Genomic DNA, 20758 nt, shown 5'->3' on the forward strand with positions numbered 1-20758 from the left:
TCAGTCTTAACATATCAACCCCCATCTCCCATCTACCACCTCTGAAAGTGTGTTCAGTTGTATTCTTCCAGTTATTCAAGCCAACTTCATTCTTGCTGTTTTTCAGAGGAGAACATTTAATTCTTTTGTCTCTCAAAACTTTATCCAGTCTGTTGGCCTTGCCTTCAAACATGAAGTTTGTTCATAACCCTCACTTCTATTCTAAGTTATTCTTACTAGCTTACTTTCCAAACAAATAGGAAAAACAAATTGTGAAGTTCAAGAATATATCCTGTGAGGTTTTCTTTATGATTCTGTTGGGTTTATATACTAATTTGTGTGGAAAATTGAAATCTTTTCATTTATTTGTCTTATCAGTGATGGTAGTTGGTATATCCCTTATTCTATTTTAATCTACTTTTATATCACTCAGTATTTTAAAAAGTATTTTTCCACATATACTTTGCAACTATTTGTTGAGAATTTTCTTTAAGTATCTTATATTTGTTGCTTTTGCAAAGAGAAGCATTAAAAAAGCAAAAAAAAAACCCCAAAATTTCCTAATTGATTGTCTTTTGAATATAAGAAGTTATGAAATGTGTATGTTGAATCATAGAATGTCTGATTGCTTGCAAGATGGTGGGGTGGGGGGGCGGATGATGGGTGGGTGGCTAATTTATATGAAATATTGAGGAAAAAAAAAAAAAAAAAAAAAAAAAAAAAAAAAAAAAAAAAAATGTGTATATTGATCTGAATTCTTGCAAATGTGGGGGCTATATTATTAATTATAAGAAATTTTCAATGAATAAAATCACATTTTCTAGGAATAGTGATGGTTTTGTTTCTTAGGTCTCCAGTATTTTTATTTTCACCAGCCAAACCCCACCCCAAAAATAAAAAATAAACAAAAAAAAAAATCACAATTTTCTCTTTAAATTCTGATTTTGAGGAATGCTATCATAAATTTTTATTCTTAAACTATAACTGCATTCCCAGAGTATATACTAGCTGGTTAAAAAATATTAGTAATGTTTCATATATGGTTAGAATTATTTTGCTAATACATTATTTAGAATGTTACCGCAATGTTCCTGAGAAATCAGACTTTTTTTTCCTAACTTTGCCTCTACTTCTCTAGTTTTGTATCAGTTTTGTACTAGCCCTAGAAAAGAATTTAAGGAATTTACTTTGCTTGTTATTTGGAAATAATATGTAAAATTGAGCTCATTAATTTCATTAAAGTTTTGCAAGACTTTTTTTACAATTATCTGAGTCTGTTCATTTTAGATAGTATATATGACAGAAAAGTTAATGTTTCTTGATCTATTTGGATTTTTATTTCTTTTATGTATTTTTTTGTTAATTTACTTTTTTTAGAATTCCAACTATGTTATGTATGTTATTCTCAGAGTTTTCCTATATTTATGTTTATGTTTCCTACATTTATATTTATTGTACCCTTTTACCCTTTTATCTCTAGTATCATCTTTGTGCTAATTCTATTTTTTCAAACTCAGTGTTGCTGAGTGTCTGCTATTTGACCAATCCTTTTTCAAAAGTTCAGGTTGTTTTGTTTTGAGTGATCTGCTAAATTTTTTGTTTATCATCTCATTCATTTTTGCTTTTTAATCTTTATCATTTGCTTTCTTCTATTTTACTGTGGCTTACTATCTTTTGGATTTCTCAAGTTGAATGCTTAGTTCATAGGTTTTCCTTTCTTGTTTTTATATATGTGTATGTATATAAGTTATGTTTACATATGTATACACTACCTGTGTGCGTGCCTTAATTTCCAACTACGTGGAAATATGTGATAGTCTTTATATTATGGGATTTATGATATTATCATGCATAGTTCAAGAATGAGGTGTCTATATGTATTTTGGGGTTTTGTGGTATGTCTCACGTTTCCACATGGGCAAGGGAAGTCCAGAAATGTAAACATCATGATCTTTGTAGTGTTAGTTAGCCCTTACAATTCAAACTTCAGTTAACCCTTATAATTTATTTATTATTTATTTATTTGTATTGTCTTTTTAGGGCTGCACCCGAGGCATATGGAGGTTCCCAGGCCAGGGGTCGAATCGGAGCTGTAGCTGCAGGCCTACACCACAGCCACAGCAACACCAGACCTGAGCCACGTCTGCAACCCATATCACAGCTCACAGAAATGCCGGATCCTCAACCACTAATAAGGCAAGGGACCGAAACTGTGTCCTCATGAATGCCAGTCAGATTTATTTCCACTGAGCCACAATGGAAATCCCAACCCTTACAATTTAAAACGCATACAATTTCATTCTCTCCTTGCCTTGGGGAGGCAATGCAGTACAGTGGTTAACATCTCAGATTGCAGAGCAAGTCAGACTGCATTCAAATGCCAGTGCAACCACCTACTAACTGTGGGACTTTGGGCACATCACTTAAGCTCTATTTTCTTTAGTTTCATTATCTGTAAGATGGGGATATTGATAGTGATTACATTGCAGGGCTGTTGTGAAGGTTAAAGTAGCTACTTATTTATTCAAAGTCCCTTAGAGTAATAAAAATTCTTGAAATAATCCTGACACACAGTAATAAATATTAACTATTATGGTTATATTTGACACATAGAGAATCATTTTATGTTTAATGCAGTTTAGCACGTACTAAAATATTTATTCAGCATTCTGTGTATGTAGCAGAAGTGGTACATTTCATTACTTAGTAACTCAGAAGCCATGTTGCCAAAATTCCTCTAGAAATTTCACCTTTCCAGAAATTTTAACATCCTGTCTCCCACTGTTGACACTGCCATTTTGGCTATTCTTTATTAATAATACTTTTCTTTCTATACAGATACATTCAGGTTACACCATCTTGAATCAGAAGCCCAATTTATTTTGGACAATGACCCAGTGTTTGCTAAGTAAAAAATTCTCCTGAAGCTTGGAAATATGCATAAATCTGGAAAGAAAATAAGCAACAAGAAAGTGAATTATCTTATAGGTAGGAAGAAAGATAGATACATAGTATAATTTGCTAAAAGCATAATAACTTAGTGAAGAAAAAAAAGAGCTCCAGCTATGATGTTGGCTAAATAATAAATTAGAAAACTTCTTTTGGAAATTCTAGACCCCAGGTTAGATGAGTGCACAAGGAGGAGCTGATCGGTTTATAATTCTTGTCTCTAGATGGGCACCATCTCCTTCCACCTTGTTGCTGAGAGCAAGCCACGGCCAGTTCCCTTCACTCAGTAAAGTGCAGATATTATGTCATAATCAGAAAAATCCAGCTCACTTCTTCCATTTCATTTCCATTATCCACCATTTTAATTGAAATTCTCTTCTCTATTAGAAGACACACACACAAAAAACGTTGTTTTTCATTTACACTGAAAGACAAAATGTTAAACATATGTGCTGTGCTGGTAATGGTGCTTCTCAAAGTTGGTAAAGGGCTAGACTGTCTGTGATTTTCTGAGGAAGAGAAAAAAAAAGACACAAGGTCAAGGTAGTAATCCATGGATTCTTTAATCCATCCTTTACTGTGATTCTTCTTTGATCCTCTTCCGTACAATTTTGCCATTTCCCTTGGCTTCTATCTGTGACCTCTGTAGTCTATTCACCAAAAAGTACTCAGCGTGATCTTTGCAAAATCTGTTAGATTATGTCATTTCTCTGTTTAAAAGTACTTGAAGAATTTCCTATCTCACTCAGGATACTTACCATGTGATCACCAAGGCCCCTGTGATCAAGCTTCTTATTATTTTTCTGAATCTGACTCTGTCGTTTATCTTACTCTCACTCTTCTCTGTGGGCTGCCTTCTTGCAGTTCTTTATACTTCTTAAAAAATATTCCTGCCTCAGGGCATTTGTACTTCCTGTTCCCCCATGCTGGGATACATTTCCACACAGAACCACAAGGTTCACTCCCCTCCTCTATCCAGTCTTTGTTTTGATTTCAAATAATTTCATCACTTCCAAGCAGCCTTTCCTAAATAACCTATTTATAGCACTATGGCATCCATCTTCTTGTGTCTCTTTAGACTTTTTAAATTTTTCTTCTTAGGTCTTACCACTCTCTGACATATTTTTACTTTTTTGTGTATTTATAGTATGTCTCCATTCACTAGAGTATGAGCTTTGAGCACAAAGATCCATTTATTTTGTCCATTGGTATATTTCAAGCATCTAGAACAGAACCTGGAACACAGTAAGTGCTTAATAAATATTAGTCAAATAAATAATTTAATCCCCAAATGTGGTTCTACTGGACTAAGTAAGCACAAAAAGCTGTGTTGCTAAATTATCTACACATTTGTATAACCAGAGTATCAGAAACCAGGAGTGGGAGATGGAAGGCAAATATTTTAAGCATTGAGATAAAGTTTACTTTATGTTTCTGAGAGAGACTAATAAGTTTATGATATAGTGTGACAAAAAGCTATTATGAGTGAGTAAAATAATTGTTGGATCTAAATTCAGCACAGCCCTTCTAAAATATTTTGAGCAAAAATTTGTTTTAATTGTAACATAGGTGATTGACGAGGTTTCTGAGCAGTAGTTAAAAATCTTTGAACTGAATGTTCTATGATCTACACTGTGAAAATAGTCAGAGCACCAGAGTCTCCAGGATATATTTTATACTGTATGGTAATGGTAGCTCAATATCAGTAATGTGATACCTGCACTCCAAGGACAATAGTCCTGCTTTCTCCACGGTCACCTCCTCTGTTTTCTGTTTGTTTGTTTTTGTATCTGAAGCAATATTGGATAACTCATGGTATGTGTGTGTGCACGCACATGTGCTGTGTGTACGTGTGTGTGTAAGAGACGAATATAAGTAATAAAGTAAGCATGAGTACATTTCTATTTTAATAATTGTGACCCTATGTCCGTCACTGTTTATTACTTCCTATCCTCATTAAGCTTACCTTCTTGATTGATGGATTTATTAACTGATAATGGTAGAGATGGAAGGAGGATCCAGATGCATATAGAGTAAAAAATAGCAACTAATCACAAAACTGCATTGACCAGAAACATCTATTTGACTACCAAAGCAATGGGCTGTCATTGGTCACTGAACCTCAGCTCACTAATACTACTCTCCCACTTATTTTGCCTGAAAACCGCAACTCTTGATACTTACTTTTCTCAATTGCCAGGAAAGAGGTAGAAATATCTTGTCATGGAGAGTCGTTCAATGGTGGGCATCTGGGCTTTAACGCTTGGTGTTTCAAATGATTGTTGTACCTGAAAACAAAAAGAGGCCTAGATGATACATACTTCTTATGCACTCTCAAAATACATTTTGCACACTGAGCCAGAAAATTCTTGGACGGAAGGGTACTCCTGGGATTGATGGAACAAAGACTTTGGATATTCTAACTCCCTGTCACTGCTGCCCTACCACTTAGAAGTGATACCCAAGGTCAGGATATATTCTTCATCTCAAAATAAATACCTTGTGCCTAATTGAAGTCTTTTCAATCTGCATTTTGTCTGCTTTCCATTTCTGATCTACTGATCTACAGATCTGATGATCAATTACCACCTGGTGTCTGTTCATGAGAATTGGATCTCAAAGATCCTCTGTCTTTAAACTCCAATGAAGATAACTTCTCAATTCAATAAGGCTCAAATCTCAGAATTCTGTCCTTAAGGCCTGAATGATGGACATCATTCACATACCTATCACCACACTGACCTCTGAAGTCTTTTTACATAGACTGATCAATGAGATTGTACTTACCCTAGGTCTACTATTTCTAATAATTTCTGAGGAATTCCCTTGAAAGTACAATATTTAAATCCTATTCATCCAATAGGACTTAACTTTCTAAGTTCCTATTCACAAATACTCTGATTCATGTTATGATACAATCTTCTCAACTCACTGAAGGTATATCCCTCTTTTCCCACAGGAGTGCTACTATTTTCCTTGGTTTTAGTTTAAAAACAACCACTCTTGCTCATGTTATTAATACCAATCCCTTTCTCCCTAACGAAAAAGGGAGACATCAATTCAGTAATTCATGCATATATTTATTCAATGAATATTAATTCCTATGTATCAGCATATTGTGGTATTGAACAAATCTCTTCAAAAACTTTCATGAGCTTGCCTTCATCTGAGTAAATACAGGTAAAATATAAACAAATAAAATATCTCTTGACTGGGTGATAATAAGAGCTATGGTAGAAAGTAAATTAGGAAGGAAGGGAGAAATAAGGAAGGTCCTGAGTTGAGGAATGAGTATCAAATCTTCCCCCTGGGCTACTCCATTCAAATAATTATTTATCTTCTATTCTCTTTCATGTGTCCTAGGATTTCTCTTCATAGATCATATCACAACCTGTATAATACATTTGTTGTTGTTGTTGTTGGACTACTTATTCAGTATCCATCTCTCTCACAAGAATGTAAATCCTAGGTAGCTTTAAGTCATGTATATCTCATTTATTCCTATATAATAAGAATATATCCCTTTACAAAGTAGACCTCCCAATATATATTTATTTAATAAATGAAGCAATGAAAATTAATGCAAAATATTTACATTCTTTGAAGTTTAAGATCTTATAACCTAAAACATGCAGGCTCATATGTTATAATATTTTGTACTATTTTGATCTTCTGCTGGCCATTGACATAGTCTTTTTCTTTTTTTTTTTGGTTTAATTTTTATGGTCACAACTATGGCATATGGAAGTTCTTGGACCAGGGACTGAATCCAACCTGCAGCTGTGACCTACATGAAAGTTGCAGCAATGCTAAATCCTTTTAACCCACTGCACTGGGATGGGGATTGAACCTGTACCTCCCCAGTGGACATGGTCTTTCTCTAAATCAGATTTTAAACCTCTGGATTATAGAAATTGGGTACCACTCTACTTTTGTTTGCCTGACAAAGTCTGAGGCCTATCGTTGTCACTTAAAAGGCAAAAAATAGTAAAGACTTACTAAACAAATAAATGATTAGAAAAGGAAAGAGAAGCTTACCTTCCTAAATACTTCCTCTAGGTGACAGCGCCAAGCATATTTTTGAAGCAAGTGATGAGTTGTGTGATGAAGAGAGAACCCTTTGTGACATCTCTCCAGGACACATTATCTATGATGATAAAAGAGTGGTAAGCTTTGGGCTGCAGCTTCACCATGTTTAAAAAAAAAAATTGCTTTTGTTTTGTTTTTTAAACATAGTTTGGGAACTAACTTGGCATGTTTAGGGGAGGAATTTATAACCTTTCATTAACTCATTTTCTATAAAGAGTTGAACTAAAGAAGCAGCTCATCAAAACTGCAGGTCTTTGCCTTGGAAGTGCATTGTTTGAGGGGGAATTGCCTTTCTACAATGTGCTTGTGTTTTTTTCACTTGGCTTTGAAAGGAGGCTTGAGAATTAACTCTAATCTCACTTTACGGAGGAAGGAACAGAAGCTCAGAAGGATTAAAGAATTTCTCCATATTCACACAGGTGGTTGTTTACAGATTATATACCATGCTGTCTCTCACCAATAGAGTAAACAAGATACATGAACATGGAAACTTTTGGACGGGTGGGATGTGTTTTTGGCATAGAGAGCAGTAATAGTTTCACAGGTATATACTTGTCTCCAAACTTATTAAACTATACACATTATGTACAGCTTTTTGTATGTTAATTATACCCCCTTGGAGTGGTAAAAGTACTAAGAAAAATTTACAAATTGGAAACACTTGGACATAAGGCTTCTTAAGACGGTTACCTAGACGTCAAGGACTAAACACTGTTCTCCTACTATTAGGTCTAATAATCACCATCCTACTAGTTCTTTTCAAAGGGCATCCACTTCTTTCTGGGGCTTGCTGTGGCACCACTCTTAATAGCATTAGATAGGAATATGGAGAAAATGATTTGGAGCTGATAATTTTGAGAAAGGGCAGTCAGTCCCTAGATCTATAAAATCTCTATTCAAAATCTCTACTAAAAGGGGGAAGTTCCCTTTGTGGCTCAGCAGTTAAGGACCAGACTTGGATCCATGAGGATGCAGGTTCGATCCCTGGCCTCGCTCAGTGGGTTAAGGATCTGGCATTGTAGTGAGCTGTGGTGTAGGTCACAGATGTGGCTCGGATCCTTCATTGCTGTGGCTGTGGTGTCAGCTGGCGACTACAGCTCCGGATTGGACCCCTAGCCTGGGAACCACCATATGCCACAGGTGCAGCCCTAAAAAGACAAAAAAAATTTTTTTAATGGCTTTAATAGAAAACCAAATCAATCATTTGTTTTTAGTTTTATAATGGTGAAGGGATTTTCTTGTATTTGGTTATTTTGTTTACTATAACTTTGGCTGTAAAGTGCAACATATAATAAAATCAGTTCTTAAAAGTGAAAAAAAATAAAATGTACTGAAAAAATTCAAAATTTGTATATCAAATCATTGCTGCACAGAGCCTATCTTGATGTTCTATAATTATGCTCGGGTAGCCTCAAGTCCACAAATCCTTGTCTGCAACTGAAAACACATACGTGGTGTTGAAGAGCAAAAAGCGATGAAGTCCTTCTCCACATGGGTCTTGTAAACGGCATCCTCCTCCAGGTCCTCAGGTGACTCTGAAGAGCTGTCTGCCAAGGTTGCTGGAGAGTCACTGACCCACACTTCTCCACGATTTGCTGTAAAGACATCAACGTTCGACATACCCTGTGTCTCCCTCAGGATGACTATTGCAATTGCCCACTTCATCTTTTACCATGTTTATTCTAACCAGTCTCACACACACATGCACAAACACACACACACACACATGCGAGTGCATCTTCGCCCAACCCACAAGACTTTGCCTCTCTCTAGTGTTGTTGAGCAATGTGCCAATTAATAGTGGCAGCATCCAGTCAGTAAAGCGTGACAGTGTGGTAAAATTGGAAAAACCCATTTGCTGAGAATTACCGAGAAGCTAAAGCCTTATCTGAACAATTTCAGAGCATAGTTATCATTTTATAGCTAAATGATTTCTGCTTTTCTTCTCTAAAAACTGCTCCAAAAAGCTAAAAAGACAATTTAGAGTCAGAAAAGGAAGGAAGAAAGGAAGGAAGGAAAGAAGGAAGGAAGGAAGGAAGGAAGGAAGGAAGGAAGAAGGAAGGAAGGAAGGAAGGAAGGAAAAGGAGAGGAGGGGGGGAGGGGAGGGGAGGGGAAGGGAAGGGAAGGGAAGGGAAAGGAAAGGAAAGGAAAGGAAAGGAAAGGAAAGGAAAGGAAAGGAAAGGAAAGGAAAGGAAAGGAAAGGAAAGGAAGGAAAAGAAATATTTGCTACCGCCATCCCAGGTTCCATCATCTCCCTACTCATTTCCCTTTCAATAATGTATGAGGGAAAAAAAGGCACTGCTATTACATAAGGACCTGACTTTCAACTGAAATTCTTTTCAAGCCAGAGAATGTCAAAATATCCGTAAAACATTTTCAAGTAAAGCTGTCATTAAAATGACTTCATTCCAAGCTTGGCATATTTTTGTCTAACTTTGTTTGAGGATTCTGGTGATCTCCTTCTCCACGTACCTTGGATTAAACTGAACAACAATTTCTCAGCTGACAAGACATAGTCTCATGAAACCAGCCCCCTCGATGGAATTTCCTAATAATTCAGTTTAGTTTATTTGCACTAGATGGGGTTTAAGCGTGTTTCCCCTAGAAACAAAACATATATTACAATTCTCTGCCAACAGCTTTATGACATTCATTTGGATTTCTCATCTCAGGACTCACCACCTCTGCAGGCCTGGACAATGATGACCTTAGGTTTGTCCTTCAGACCGAGGCAGTTGCGGTTGTTGAATATCTTGAAGATGGTGTCATAATGTAGCACATCTGGTTTTTTATCACTATGCATAGTCCCACAGATCCCATCCAGGATGCCATGAGACATGAACACTAAGAATGTGCTGTCTGAAGACTTGTGCTCTTGGCGGGCAGCAAACCCCCACAGCACCGATTCCATCTCCTAAAAGAGATCACACAGTCTTATTGTAAAAGGACAAGTATTGAAATTAATCTGGCCTGTTATTTATTGTGTATAGGAAACATCTGTAAAGTTCTTCGCATAGTGGTTACTCTATGATAGTTTTATTTTTCTTTCTTTAATGAAGGGATAAATTCAACATTTTCTTCCTGCTGAGGTTATATTACCTGTCGTCTTGATACATTTTGCACATTTGATACATTATTGTCACTTATATACTTTCTCATCCATCTCCGTCTTTTCTCTCATTACTCATTTCTTTGAATAAAAATGTATTATAACACTTCCCTTCTAAAACTCTTCCCACTGTACTTGGAATAAAATCAAATTCTGACATACACATACTTCTCCCTCCTGCATTCTTCCTCCTCCTCTAGGTTCTAGTCACACTGGTCTTTCTATACATTTCATGTGCCAAGTTCACGGTCAGTTCAGACTTTTCACTTGTAATTATCTCTGCTCGGAATGGATTTCATTCACATCTTTCCAGAGCTATTTTGTCTCTAACAGTCATGTGACAGCTCCTATATTATCTCCTCAAAAGTGTTCTCCTTGGCCACCCCATCAAGCATTATTACTCCCTACTCAACAAGGTCCCTTCTCCTTTTCATTTACTTTTCACTTTCTTTTTAATCTTAGAGACACACAGACACAGCAAACCTGAAATTTTCTGTTTTGCTTATAGTTTGATCACCTCTCACCAAGCCAACCTAGATCAGTCTGAGCTGGGAACCTCCCGTCTCATTTACAGACCCATCTCCAATCCAAGAATAACCCCTAAGACAAAGTCAGGATTCAATTTAATATGGTGAGTACATGCCTCTTAACACCCATTATTCTAGAATTTTCTTAGGAATATTGGGACTGAATCTCAATCATCCCACTTTAGAACTAAGAATTGTGTGAATACACATGCCAATCAGTTTTTGTCCAGTTTTATGGAATTGAGGACATTTGGAGGCCTAAAGAGGCATATATTTCACCTATCTTATTACTTTTATAACCCTGATTCACAAACTCAGACACACACACATGCACACACATGCACACACACACATAAATGAGGCCTATGGTTGTTAATAGCTTAACATTATAAAGCTCAGGAGTTCCCATCGTGGCGCAGTGGAAATACATCTGACTAGGAACCATGAGATTGCAGGTTCGATCCCTGGACTCACTCAGTGGGTTAAGGATCCAGCGTTGCTGTGAGCTGTGATGTAGGTCACAGACATGGCTCAGATCTGGCATTGCTGTGGCTGTGGCATAGGCTGGCAGCTATAGCTCGGATTAGACCCCTAGCCTGGGAACCTCTGTATGCCATGGGTGCAGCCCTAAAAAGACAAAAAGACAAAAAAAAAAATTATAAAGCTCACTTGTTAGTAGAAGATAGGTGATTATGTATGTGTTCAGAGTGGGTGAGAGACTCTTACCTTGGCCGTGAGTTTCTCTTCCACATCCACACTGTAGCCAAGGCCCTCAAGCAGCCCCCTCATTCCCTTAATGTCGAGGTCAGCCCCATTCCTGAGAGGAAGATGATCAAACTTTGTATTGCATATGATGAGAGCCAGACGAGTGCGGTCATTTTTATTTTTTATTGGATAGATCTGCAGAAAATGGATATGCAGGGAGTTTGATTTACCTAAATCTCTCTTAAATCCTATACACCAAGCACTGCTGCTTTTAAGTGCCCGCAGATTTGTCCTCTCTTCTATCTTGTACCAGAAGATACCAGTTTCCTCTCTCTCAGTAATTGAGTTGACGACAGAAGGAAGGGCAAATTGGAAGCGAATTATTTTTCAAGAGCCCAGAAAGCATCCAGATCACGGTAATGGTTACCAAGAATCTTGAGGAGACGAGAATAATTCCCACCCTCTCCTTCTCCTCTTTTTTCTCCACTTAGTCAAATCTTTCTTAACATTCAAGGTTCAGATGGAATTTTGCAAAAGCCAGGAGACATCTGCAATTGGCTCAGCAAAAAAATAAATATACCAAAGATGCTTTGTCTTGGGTAACATTGTCTTGGTACTCTCTTTAACACATCAACTTATAATGCTTTGCAGGCATATATATAGAATACAAACAATTACTACTCAGCCATGTTACCCTATATTGTGATTCTATGACTACAGCTAACATTCTAATAAATCCCAAATATATATGACAACAAACGACAAAAAAAGTGACTTATCAACCTTATCATCACAGAGTTGAAAGCAAATTGGAATCTGTGTGAGGCCATGTGATTTCCTCCTGCTCAAAGCATCTGTGAAAAAGATTACCACTGTCTCTAACCAGTGCTAACTAGTCTAAAGCACCCTGCCACTAACTAGTGCTTTAAGAAATTATATAATTAGTGCAAGCAATTATTTCTCTCTCCATTTCATGTACAGAGCACAGCACCTCTCCAGTCCTTTCTTTACACAGTTTCAGGAATTCTTCATGAGGGCAAAGCTTGAGGGTATCAGTAGATTCTTCTGACTCATCTGGTCCAGCCATGATTTTCTCGGGAGCTGCAGGATACATCACATAATATAAGTTGTGATATCTGCTTCTGTAACCCATTTACCCCCTAAACAAAATTGACAGAGAAGGGAAATTCTGGGGAAAAGGATTTTTAGCATGTAAGGGCTACAGTTATTTCTAACCTGAAGTATAAGGAGATAGATGAGTGAGAAAGAAGGGAGAAATCCTTGGTAGTGAAAGCAGATCCACAAAAAAAAAAAAAAAAAAAAAAAAAAAAGGAAACAGTAGATTCTGATTATTATGAAGAAAACACCTTGATGACTTGAGGTCAAATTTAGCCTTTCCTTACTCAGAAAAAATAATTTGATTTTTCCGATAGTTTTCCTCTAAGGTATCACTCATCTGTGTGGACTTTCTGTTGTTTCTGAGCAGGCATATATTGAGTAAATAATTATCAGAGTGCTATTCATTAGAAACATAATCGGGTCACATGTATAATTTTAAATTTTCTAATGTCCGCATTAAATAAAAATAGAATCAATTAATATAATAGTACATTTTGTTTAACATAATTTATCATTTTAAATTGTGTGAATAGCTATAATTCATGCACTTAAAAGCCATGCGTGCCCAGTAGCTATCATATTGAGTAGTGTAGCATCCCAAGTCCACTCCTAATTCACACAACACACAGAGACACATACACACTCAAATACTTAATAGAATTTTGAATCCTGTACCATTCAAATATTACTTTTTCAGCAATCTCAGCATGAATTCTTAATCTTTTCAGAGGAGATAGACTTCAGTGGTTCCTCACCAAGTCGTGAAGTCAGCTATTTAAAGGAAAAATCTATCTATTAACCATAGTATTGTGTCCAGTGTTGAAGAGACCATATTTTTGCTGGAGAGTCTGCATAACTCTGGGCATCTTTGCCTCCAAAGCGCTAAACAACCAAAACCAAATTTTCAACCCATGTTTTAAAATGTGAGGAAATAATTTCTCCCTGTTGGAAAAGTTTATTTCTGACTCATCCTCCCTTGAGAAATGGGATTTCCTTTTTTTTTTTTTTTTTTCTTTGCTTTTTAGGGCCTCACTTTCTCAGGCTAGGGGGTCGAATTGGAGCTGCAGCTGCCAGTCTACACCACAGCAACAGCAACTCAGGATCTGAGCCACATCTGTGACCTACACCACAGCTCACAGCAACACTGCATCCTCAACCCACTAAGCAAAGCCAGGGATCAAACACACATCCTCATGGGTAATAGCTGGGTTCGTAATATGCTGAACCACAATGGAAACTCCAAGAAATGCAATATTTTCTGAAACTGTTTGGCCTCATTTGACTGAGCTTGTGCAAGAGACTGGGAAAAATCCAGAACCCTCCCTTGGAGAGGGAAGGGAGAGATGCTTCATAAGCAAAAATCAGAACAGTTTATCAAGACCTGATAGAACAACTTTTTCATCATGAAAGGAATAAGCCTTTATGTTCAATTATACGAGCCAACCAAGACATTCTCTGATTTTATTTTATTTAAATTAGAAAAGCAATGTTATCGTCCATAAATTTTTTCAGTGCTTAAATTTTATGACTTTTTCTATTTCACTCAATAGTTTTTAAAAAATACTTTTGGATAAGTGTCTTTCTAAAAAGTATGCTGAAAATCTAAGCTCTGGAGATGAAGTAAATTGTACATCTTTAAGAGGACCAAACTGTCTGAATATTTATTTTTGAAGAATAAACAATGACACATACTCTCCCTTCCTACTCTAGGAGATTTTGCCAATGGGAAGATGTCTAGGGTCTTGGGACTGTCCCAGGTCAGAGGGTATATTCTGTCACCAAAGGTCTCCTGTTTCCAGGTCATTTATGGGTTTAATGACATTATGTGTCTATATATAGAGTATTTACAGATAAAACAGAAATTAGACAGAATTTCTACCATATCTAGTAGTTAAATTAGCATGAAAATGAATCATTTGTGTTAAAACATAATACATATTATAGTGCAGTCTGCTGTCTAAAAGGAGTTCCCATGAGCATGTGCCACAGCAAAAAGAAATGAGAATTCGTTTAAATTAAAATTTTAATATCCGAATTTTATCTGTTACCTAATGAAATGCCCAGGAAACTCCTTAAACTGAATCAGAAATAAAGATATTTATACTGGATTATAAAAGGCCACCTCCCTTGGACAGTAAGAATTTGAGTAATAATTTCTCTGATTAAATAACAGTGTTTGGCATATCATATGTACGTATACCGCTAAAAAATAAATAAACAGGGAGTTCCCCATTGTGGCACAGAAGAAACAAATCTGACAAGGAACCATGAGGTTGCAGGTTCAATACCTGGCCTCGCTCAGTGGGTTAAGGATCCCACGTTGCTGTGGCTGTGGCGTAGGCCGGCAGCTGTAGCTCAGATTTGTCCCCTAGCCTGGGAACCTCCAGTATGTCATGGCTGTGGCCCAAAAAGGCAAAAATATAAAAAACAATAAACAAACAAATAGCTTGGATTCTTCTTAACCCCCACCCCACTTCTGCGATACAACACTAGGAATCCTCAGAATTATTTCCATACCTGAAAGGAGTAGGCAGGGCTTTTACATAATCTAATAACTCAGCCCACCCAGCTTCATGGCCACTGTACTCCAGGCGTCCTGGGATTCCTTCGGAGGTCCCAGGGACAGATAGAGCCCAGGGGCTATTGGGTACTTCATGAAAAGGTCTATATCTGCCTTCTGCCTGCCACAGACTCTGCTGATGGGATATGTTATTTCAGTTTAAAGTTCAGTATGATTCCTGGGATTGCTAAAATCATTTTAAAGTTATCATTATTTTAATTCTGATTCTCATTTGCTAAATTATCTCTGATTTTGTTTTCATTTTATTTTTATACTTGGTGTTCATTATGGTTTATCACAGGATATTGAATATAGTTCACTGTGCCACACAGTAGGACCTTGTTGTTTATCCATTCTGTATTTAATAGTTTGCATCTACTAATCCTAAACCCCCAATCCATCCTTCCCCCACCCCCTATGCCCCTTGGCAACCACAATCTTTTCTCTGAATATGTGTTTAAATTCAAATTGTGATTGTTCTATCACATATTTAAGAAAAAGTAATAACCTTGCACAAGGATTGACTGAAATATTAATGAGAGCAGAGCCTAGCTCACCATCTTTGACATCTATCACACCAGCATGTGTTTGCTGCTGGTGAGAGCATCCCTTCTCCCCAGAGAAGGGCTTATTGAAAAAGCTTATTTGCTATAGTGAGTCTTAAACTTTATGCTGAATTTTGCTTATGATTATAGATCAACTCTAACATTCAGGGCTGGGATTTCAGATTAAACTCTATACCAAATGAGTTCATCACTCAAGGTGAACTTGGGCCTGAGGATATTTAGACTCTAGTAATATTTATAATTCAATCTAAGTGAAAAGTTTTGAAATATTTTAATATATTGGACATGTTATAGGTATTCTCCTGATCATATTTTGTAACTCAGTGAAATGAGTAAGCACTAGAAAGGTCTAAATATTAAATATTATAAACCTAATAATAATTATAACTAACATGTATTACATCCGTGTTCTTCATTTGTCTAGTCATCCTATATTTATCATGTGCCTGCTATGTCTCTGGCATTCTACTCACAGCTATTATCCATTGGTGAAAAAAACAGATGTGCTCTGGATTAAGAAACTCAGTGGATTGTAGTCCTGTCTAGTGAGATAGAAAGGGGGTAGAAGTAGAATAGATTGGAGTGTTGCATTTTATGTATCTTAGTTTTGTGAAGCCAGTGGAACATTCAGTTGAATATGCAGTTAGAGCTAAATGTCCCTGGAGATCAGAGGAGAGTTCTGGATGAGAGCGAAAATAGAATTGTTAACCTATTCCTGCCACTATGTTCCTAGCCTTACAAAACCTGTGACAAGGTTACTAAAATTGCCCCCGTTTTACAGATGCTCATACTGATGCCTAAGTAGGTTAAGAAATTTGAATAAAGTTGCAGAGTCCATAGTGACAGAAACCTGTGTTTCTGCAATTAGTTATCTCTGTGAGGTATTGAAATGTAGCTAATTGGAAACTGGATCCCCTCCCACAAATGGCAAGGTGACCTCTAAAAGGACAATGATAGGTTTAGTGAAAATTACACTTTAGTAATAGAAGGATGAGGGGACTATAGAGGACAGTAGAGTGGCCTTGGGACCAGACAGATTCTGAAAAATTTAAGATATCCCTTGTAATGGATTCCAGTCTTACCTTGTATGCTGGTGGAATTTTTGTCCATGTTAAGGAAGGTTTTAACAAAGACTTGACTTGCCTCATGGCGTTTCTGTAGCACAGAGTCCATCAAGATCCGGGCCTTGTCTTGAAGTTTGGCATCATAAATATTTTTCTTCTCCTCTTCTTCCAGTTTCAGAACATCTTTTTCCACCAAATCATCCAAAACTCCAGTAATGAGTTCTTTTCCCATAGATTCCAAAATCTTCAGTGGGTTTTTTTTTTGTTTGACTTCTGTTAGAAATACAAAGCTTCTTTGACTTGGTCTTATCTCAATAAAAATTCAGAATTGAAAATCATCTAATGACTGATTTTTCAATATGGTGGATTAATGTGACACCATTAATATGGCAGATTAATTTATTACCATCTGAGATAATTTTAATTTTTGTAGGGGAATAAAGAAGTCAAATCAATTATGAAGGTAGGATAGCTCATCAATTCTTAACTAAAGCTATAAAGATGGTATACAGTTCAACTAGACATAAAAATAGTCTTGGTACAAAAATGACATATTTTAAAAAAAGTGTCAAGACACTAAACAAGAACTTTGGCCCAGAAGCACCAGCCTCATTGTTCATGTTATCTTGCAGTATTCTTTCAATAAATGTTTATTGGGCAACCATTGTGAGAAAGAAACACAGACATTACAAAGTGTGAATAAAAAATTATCTAAGTACATTTAATAACAGCTACTATCTCTTATGCATTTATGATTAAAAAATATATATAAAGCAATGTAAATATTATTATTATTATTACAAGTCTTTGTACTAAATACTTTACAAATATTAATCTGCTGGGCCCTTGTAATAATTCTTTGAGAAATTTAATATTTTCCCTATTTTACAAATCATTTAAATAAAATGCCTAGATCATACAAAGTAGGATTTAAATTCTGTCTTATTCTATACAGTAATCATAGCACAGCTTCAGTAATAATAGTTGATATTCATTGAGTCCAATGGTCTCATTTCCTTCATATGTATCTTCTCACTTAAAGTTCATAAAAACTCTATGTAACAGATATATTAATATTTCTAGTACATAGCAAAGGAAACAGACACAGAGAAGTTAGTTAAGTATTTGACCCAAGTTGTGTGAAGAATATAGTTTTTAGTAAGAGGGCAGGAAATTATCCAAATTCAGGGGTTCAGAATCCAGAGTCCTCATTCTTAAATCACCGATTTACTTGACATGATACGTAATGAGAAGTTACATAAGAGAATAGTGATTTAGGGACTCTGAAAGCTGGGGTAAATTTCTGCAGGTGAGGTCACAAAAGGCTCACATGAGGCATGGGACATTCCAGAATGAGGGATCAAACCCGTGCCACAGCAGCAACACCACCAGATCCTTTCCTCTCCAGACTGCCAGGGAACTCCCCATCCTTCCTTTCTTAATCACTCTATGACTCTAATAAATCTACCCTTGTCCCTTTCTAGTTTATTCTTCATAATGAAGCAAAAATCAGTATTCTAAAACTCTAGATTTAACCATGAAATGTCTCGGCTTAATCTAATCTAGGCCTTCTCATTCAGCCTCATCCTCTGCTGCTACACCTGCCTTGATCATTACATTTAAACACTTTGCCTTCTTTAAGGCTCTAGAAACCCTTTACTTTGGAATCCCTATGTATAGTTTCCCACACAACAGCAGTTTCTGTTCCCCAACTGCTCATTGTTTTTCTTCAGGTCTCAGATGACATGACACTTCCTTTAGAAAATTCTCCCAGATGCTTAAGACCAGACAGAGTGCCAGAGGTATTTATTCCCAGAGAAACACTTAGAGTTGTTAATTAGGTAACAATGGCAACCAGACCTGTTAGTTTAGGTTTATTGAATCCCTTTACTTGTTTTTGTCTATTGCTTCTTTCAGTTTCTCATATCTATATCTCTTATCTAATGACATCCTGGTTCCAATTCAATAATCTGGGTAAAGACATGGGCAGTAGTATTTAATATACTACTCTAAAACCAAATGCTGTATTAGTATCATGAAGAGGATAAGAAAACAGTCATTAGCAAGGAGTATGAGTGGGATGAATAAAGTAATTTTTTAAATGAACTTGAAATCTTGCTTTAGAGGGATTAATGGAAAAGTGAATAAATATATTTTGAAAGTAGGAAAACCTAACAAGTTTGGTCATTTTTTAAAAAGGCAATAGGGAGCCATTTTATGTTTTGGAGTAAGAAAATCACATTAGTAGACACCTAGAATGTAAAAACTGAAAGATAACTAACAGATCATCTTTCCTAACAAGGCTAATCTGCATACAAATCTAGGCTAGCTATGTAAGAATTGTCTATAGATCTTAAAAGATTATAAAATCCTGGAGTTCCCATCGTGGCGCAACAGAAATGAATCTGACTGGGAACCATGAGGTTGCGGGTTCAATCCCTGGCTTCATTAGTGGGTTAAGGATCCAGTGTTGCTGTGGCTGTGGCATAGGCTGGCAGCTGTAGCTCCAATTGGACCCTTAGCTGGGGACCTCCATATGCTGGAGGTGCAGCCCTAAAAAAAAGATAATAAAATCTTAAGTCTATTTATGTTTGAATAATTCAGGGTTAAGAAAAGGGAAATCTATTTTTTTAATGACTACAGAATATTAAGATTTGTTGTAAGATTTAGAAAGCACTGATCTAGTTGAACTTTTCCTTTTCAAATGAGGAAAATGAAACCAAAAAAGGAATATAATGTGCTTGAATACCAGCTGCAGAAATAGCTAAGGACTCCATCGCTTATGCTTTTCAGCTTCTGCATATGAGATATGTGACCAGAAAGCAATGGGAAGGGTGGGTTGGAGATTAAGTCCTGGAGAGAGGGAGGCCAGTTAAAAAAGTGTGATAGCAATCCAAGAAATATTGCTATGGAGCTGTTAGCAGCAGGGCTAGAAATGGGGAGACAGTGGAGTCACTTTATAAAGACCAAGAGAATAATTCAATACAGGAGATGGCAATGGGGGTGGGAATTCAGAAGCCGGCTTATGGGAACCACGTTTGTGGAATCAAAAGGGAGTCAAGAAGATTTCAGAGTGTATTTAGCAGTTTCAGAGTTATTCAACATATAAATAACTTACTCCGTCTTTTAACTCTGTTTAACCCCACGCCTTACCTGGATTATCAGAAGCTATAGAGAAGGAATTAACTTCTTCCTGGCTCTGAGATATATGGAGACCATACTCTCCTTCATCTCTAAGCCAGTATCCCCCAGTTCAAGTTACACAGAGCTAATGAGGAGAACAATTTAGCTTGCATAGGATTGGCTCACTTTCATTTTGTTATTTCAGCCTGTCATAGAGCAATAAATAAAGTGTTTTCTAAGACCCAAGTTCCTGACCCCTCGCTAGAAAAGGACCCCTACTCACCAGCCATAGGTAACAGCCTCAGTCCCTTCCTGCTGCCTTGAGGAGAGCACAGGCTTGAAAATGAAACTACTAATTTCCTTAGTTCGGGAGGCGGGGACTTCTAATCATAGATTGGGAAACTGCTGCTCAGAACTTCTGGGTTCCCTGCCGGGAAGTCCCCTGTAGTCAGCAAGTGGATTTCTTCCTCTAGGAAGAAAAAAATTGACCAAAAAAAAAACATAGCCTAACCTACTTTGGATCGGTGGAGTGTTTTCTCCCTTTTCTTTTTCTTTCCTCATTGCCTCACACTTCCCTCTCTCTCTCTGTTCTTCTCCTTCTGATCTCTCAGTATTCCTCTGCTCATCTAAAAGTGATTTCATGAAGGAGTTAAAACTAACACGTCCTCTTTACTTCCGGATAAGGATTACCCAAATAACTTCCGTTTTGTTTTAACTGTGCTGATCGCGGTGGTAGCATCCCCTCCCCATCTCCCTATCCTCTTAAACTTCTATTGGAAATAAGGTTTAAACCCTGTCTCCACTCCTTTCATGCTTTTCTTTAACTGCCTAAGCTTCCCTTACGTTTAATTTTCACGGAGAGTGACTATTACCTTCCTTTGGTTGTATTCTGGACTGACCATAGTAGCAGTCTCAGGCTGTAGTAAAATGCTTTTGTGATACTACAAAAAGAGATATCCAGAAGAACA

General features: G+C 36.8%; 1 protein-coding gene across 1 annotated transcript; it reads right to left on the reverse strand.

Annotated features, from left to right (window-relative positions):
- Positions 2195-20419, reverse strand: LOC100522887 (caspase-13). The gene is given in 10 exon segments (XM_003129812.6): positions 2195-3437; positions 5113-5216; positions 6967-7010; positions 7013-7075; positions 8469-8612; positions 9697-9931; positions 11380-11553; positions 12350-12459; positions 16686-16940; positions 20074-20419. Coding segments are annotated over 9 exon segments (1131 nt in total). The 5' UTR covers positions 20081-20419; the 3' UTR covers positions 2195-3437; positions 5113-5117.

Source organism: Sus scrofa, chromosome 9 (assembly GCF_000003025.6).
Source record: "Sus scrofa isolate TJ Tabasco breed Duroc chromosome 9, Sscrofa11.1, whole genome shotgun sequence".
In the NCBI taxonomy this organism is placed as follows: Eukaryota; Metazoa; Chordata; class Mammalia; order Artiodactyla; family Suidae; genus Sus; species Sus scrofa.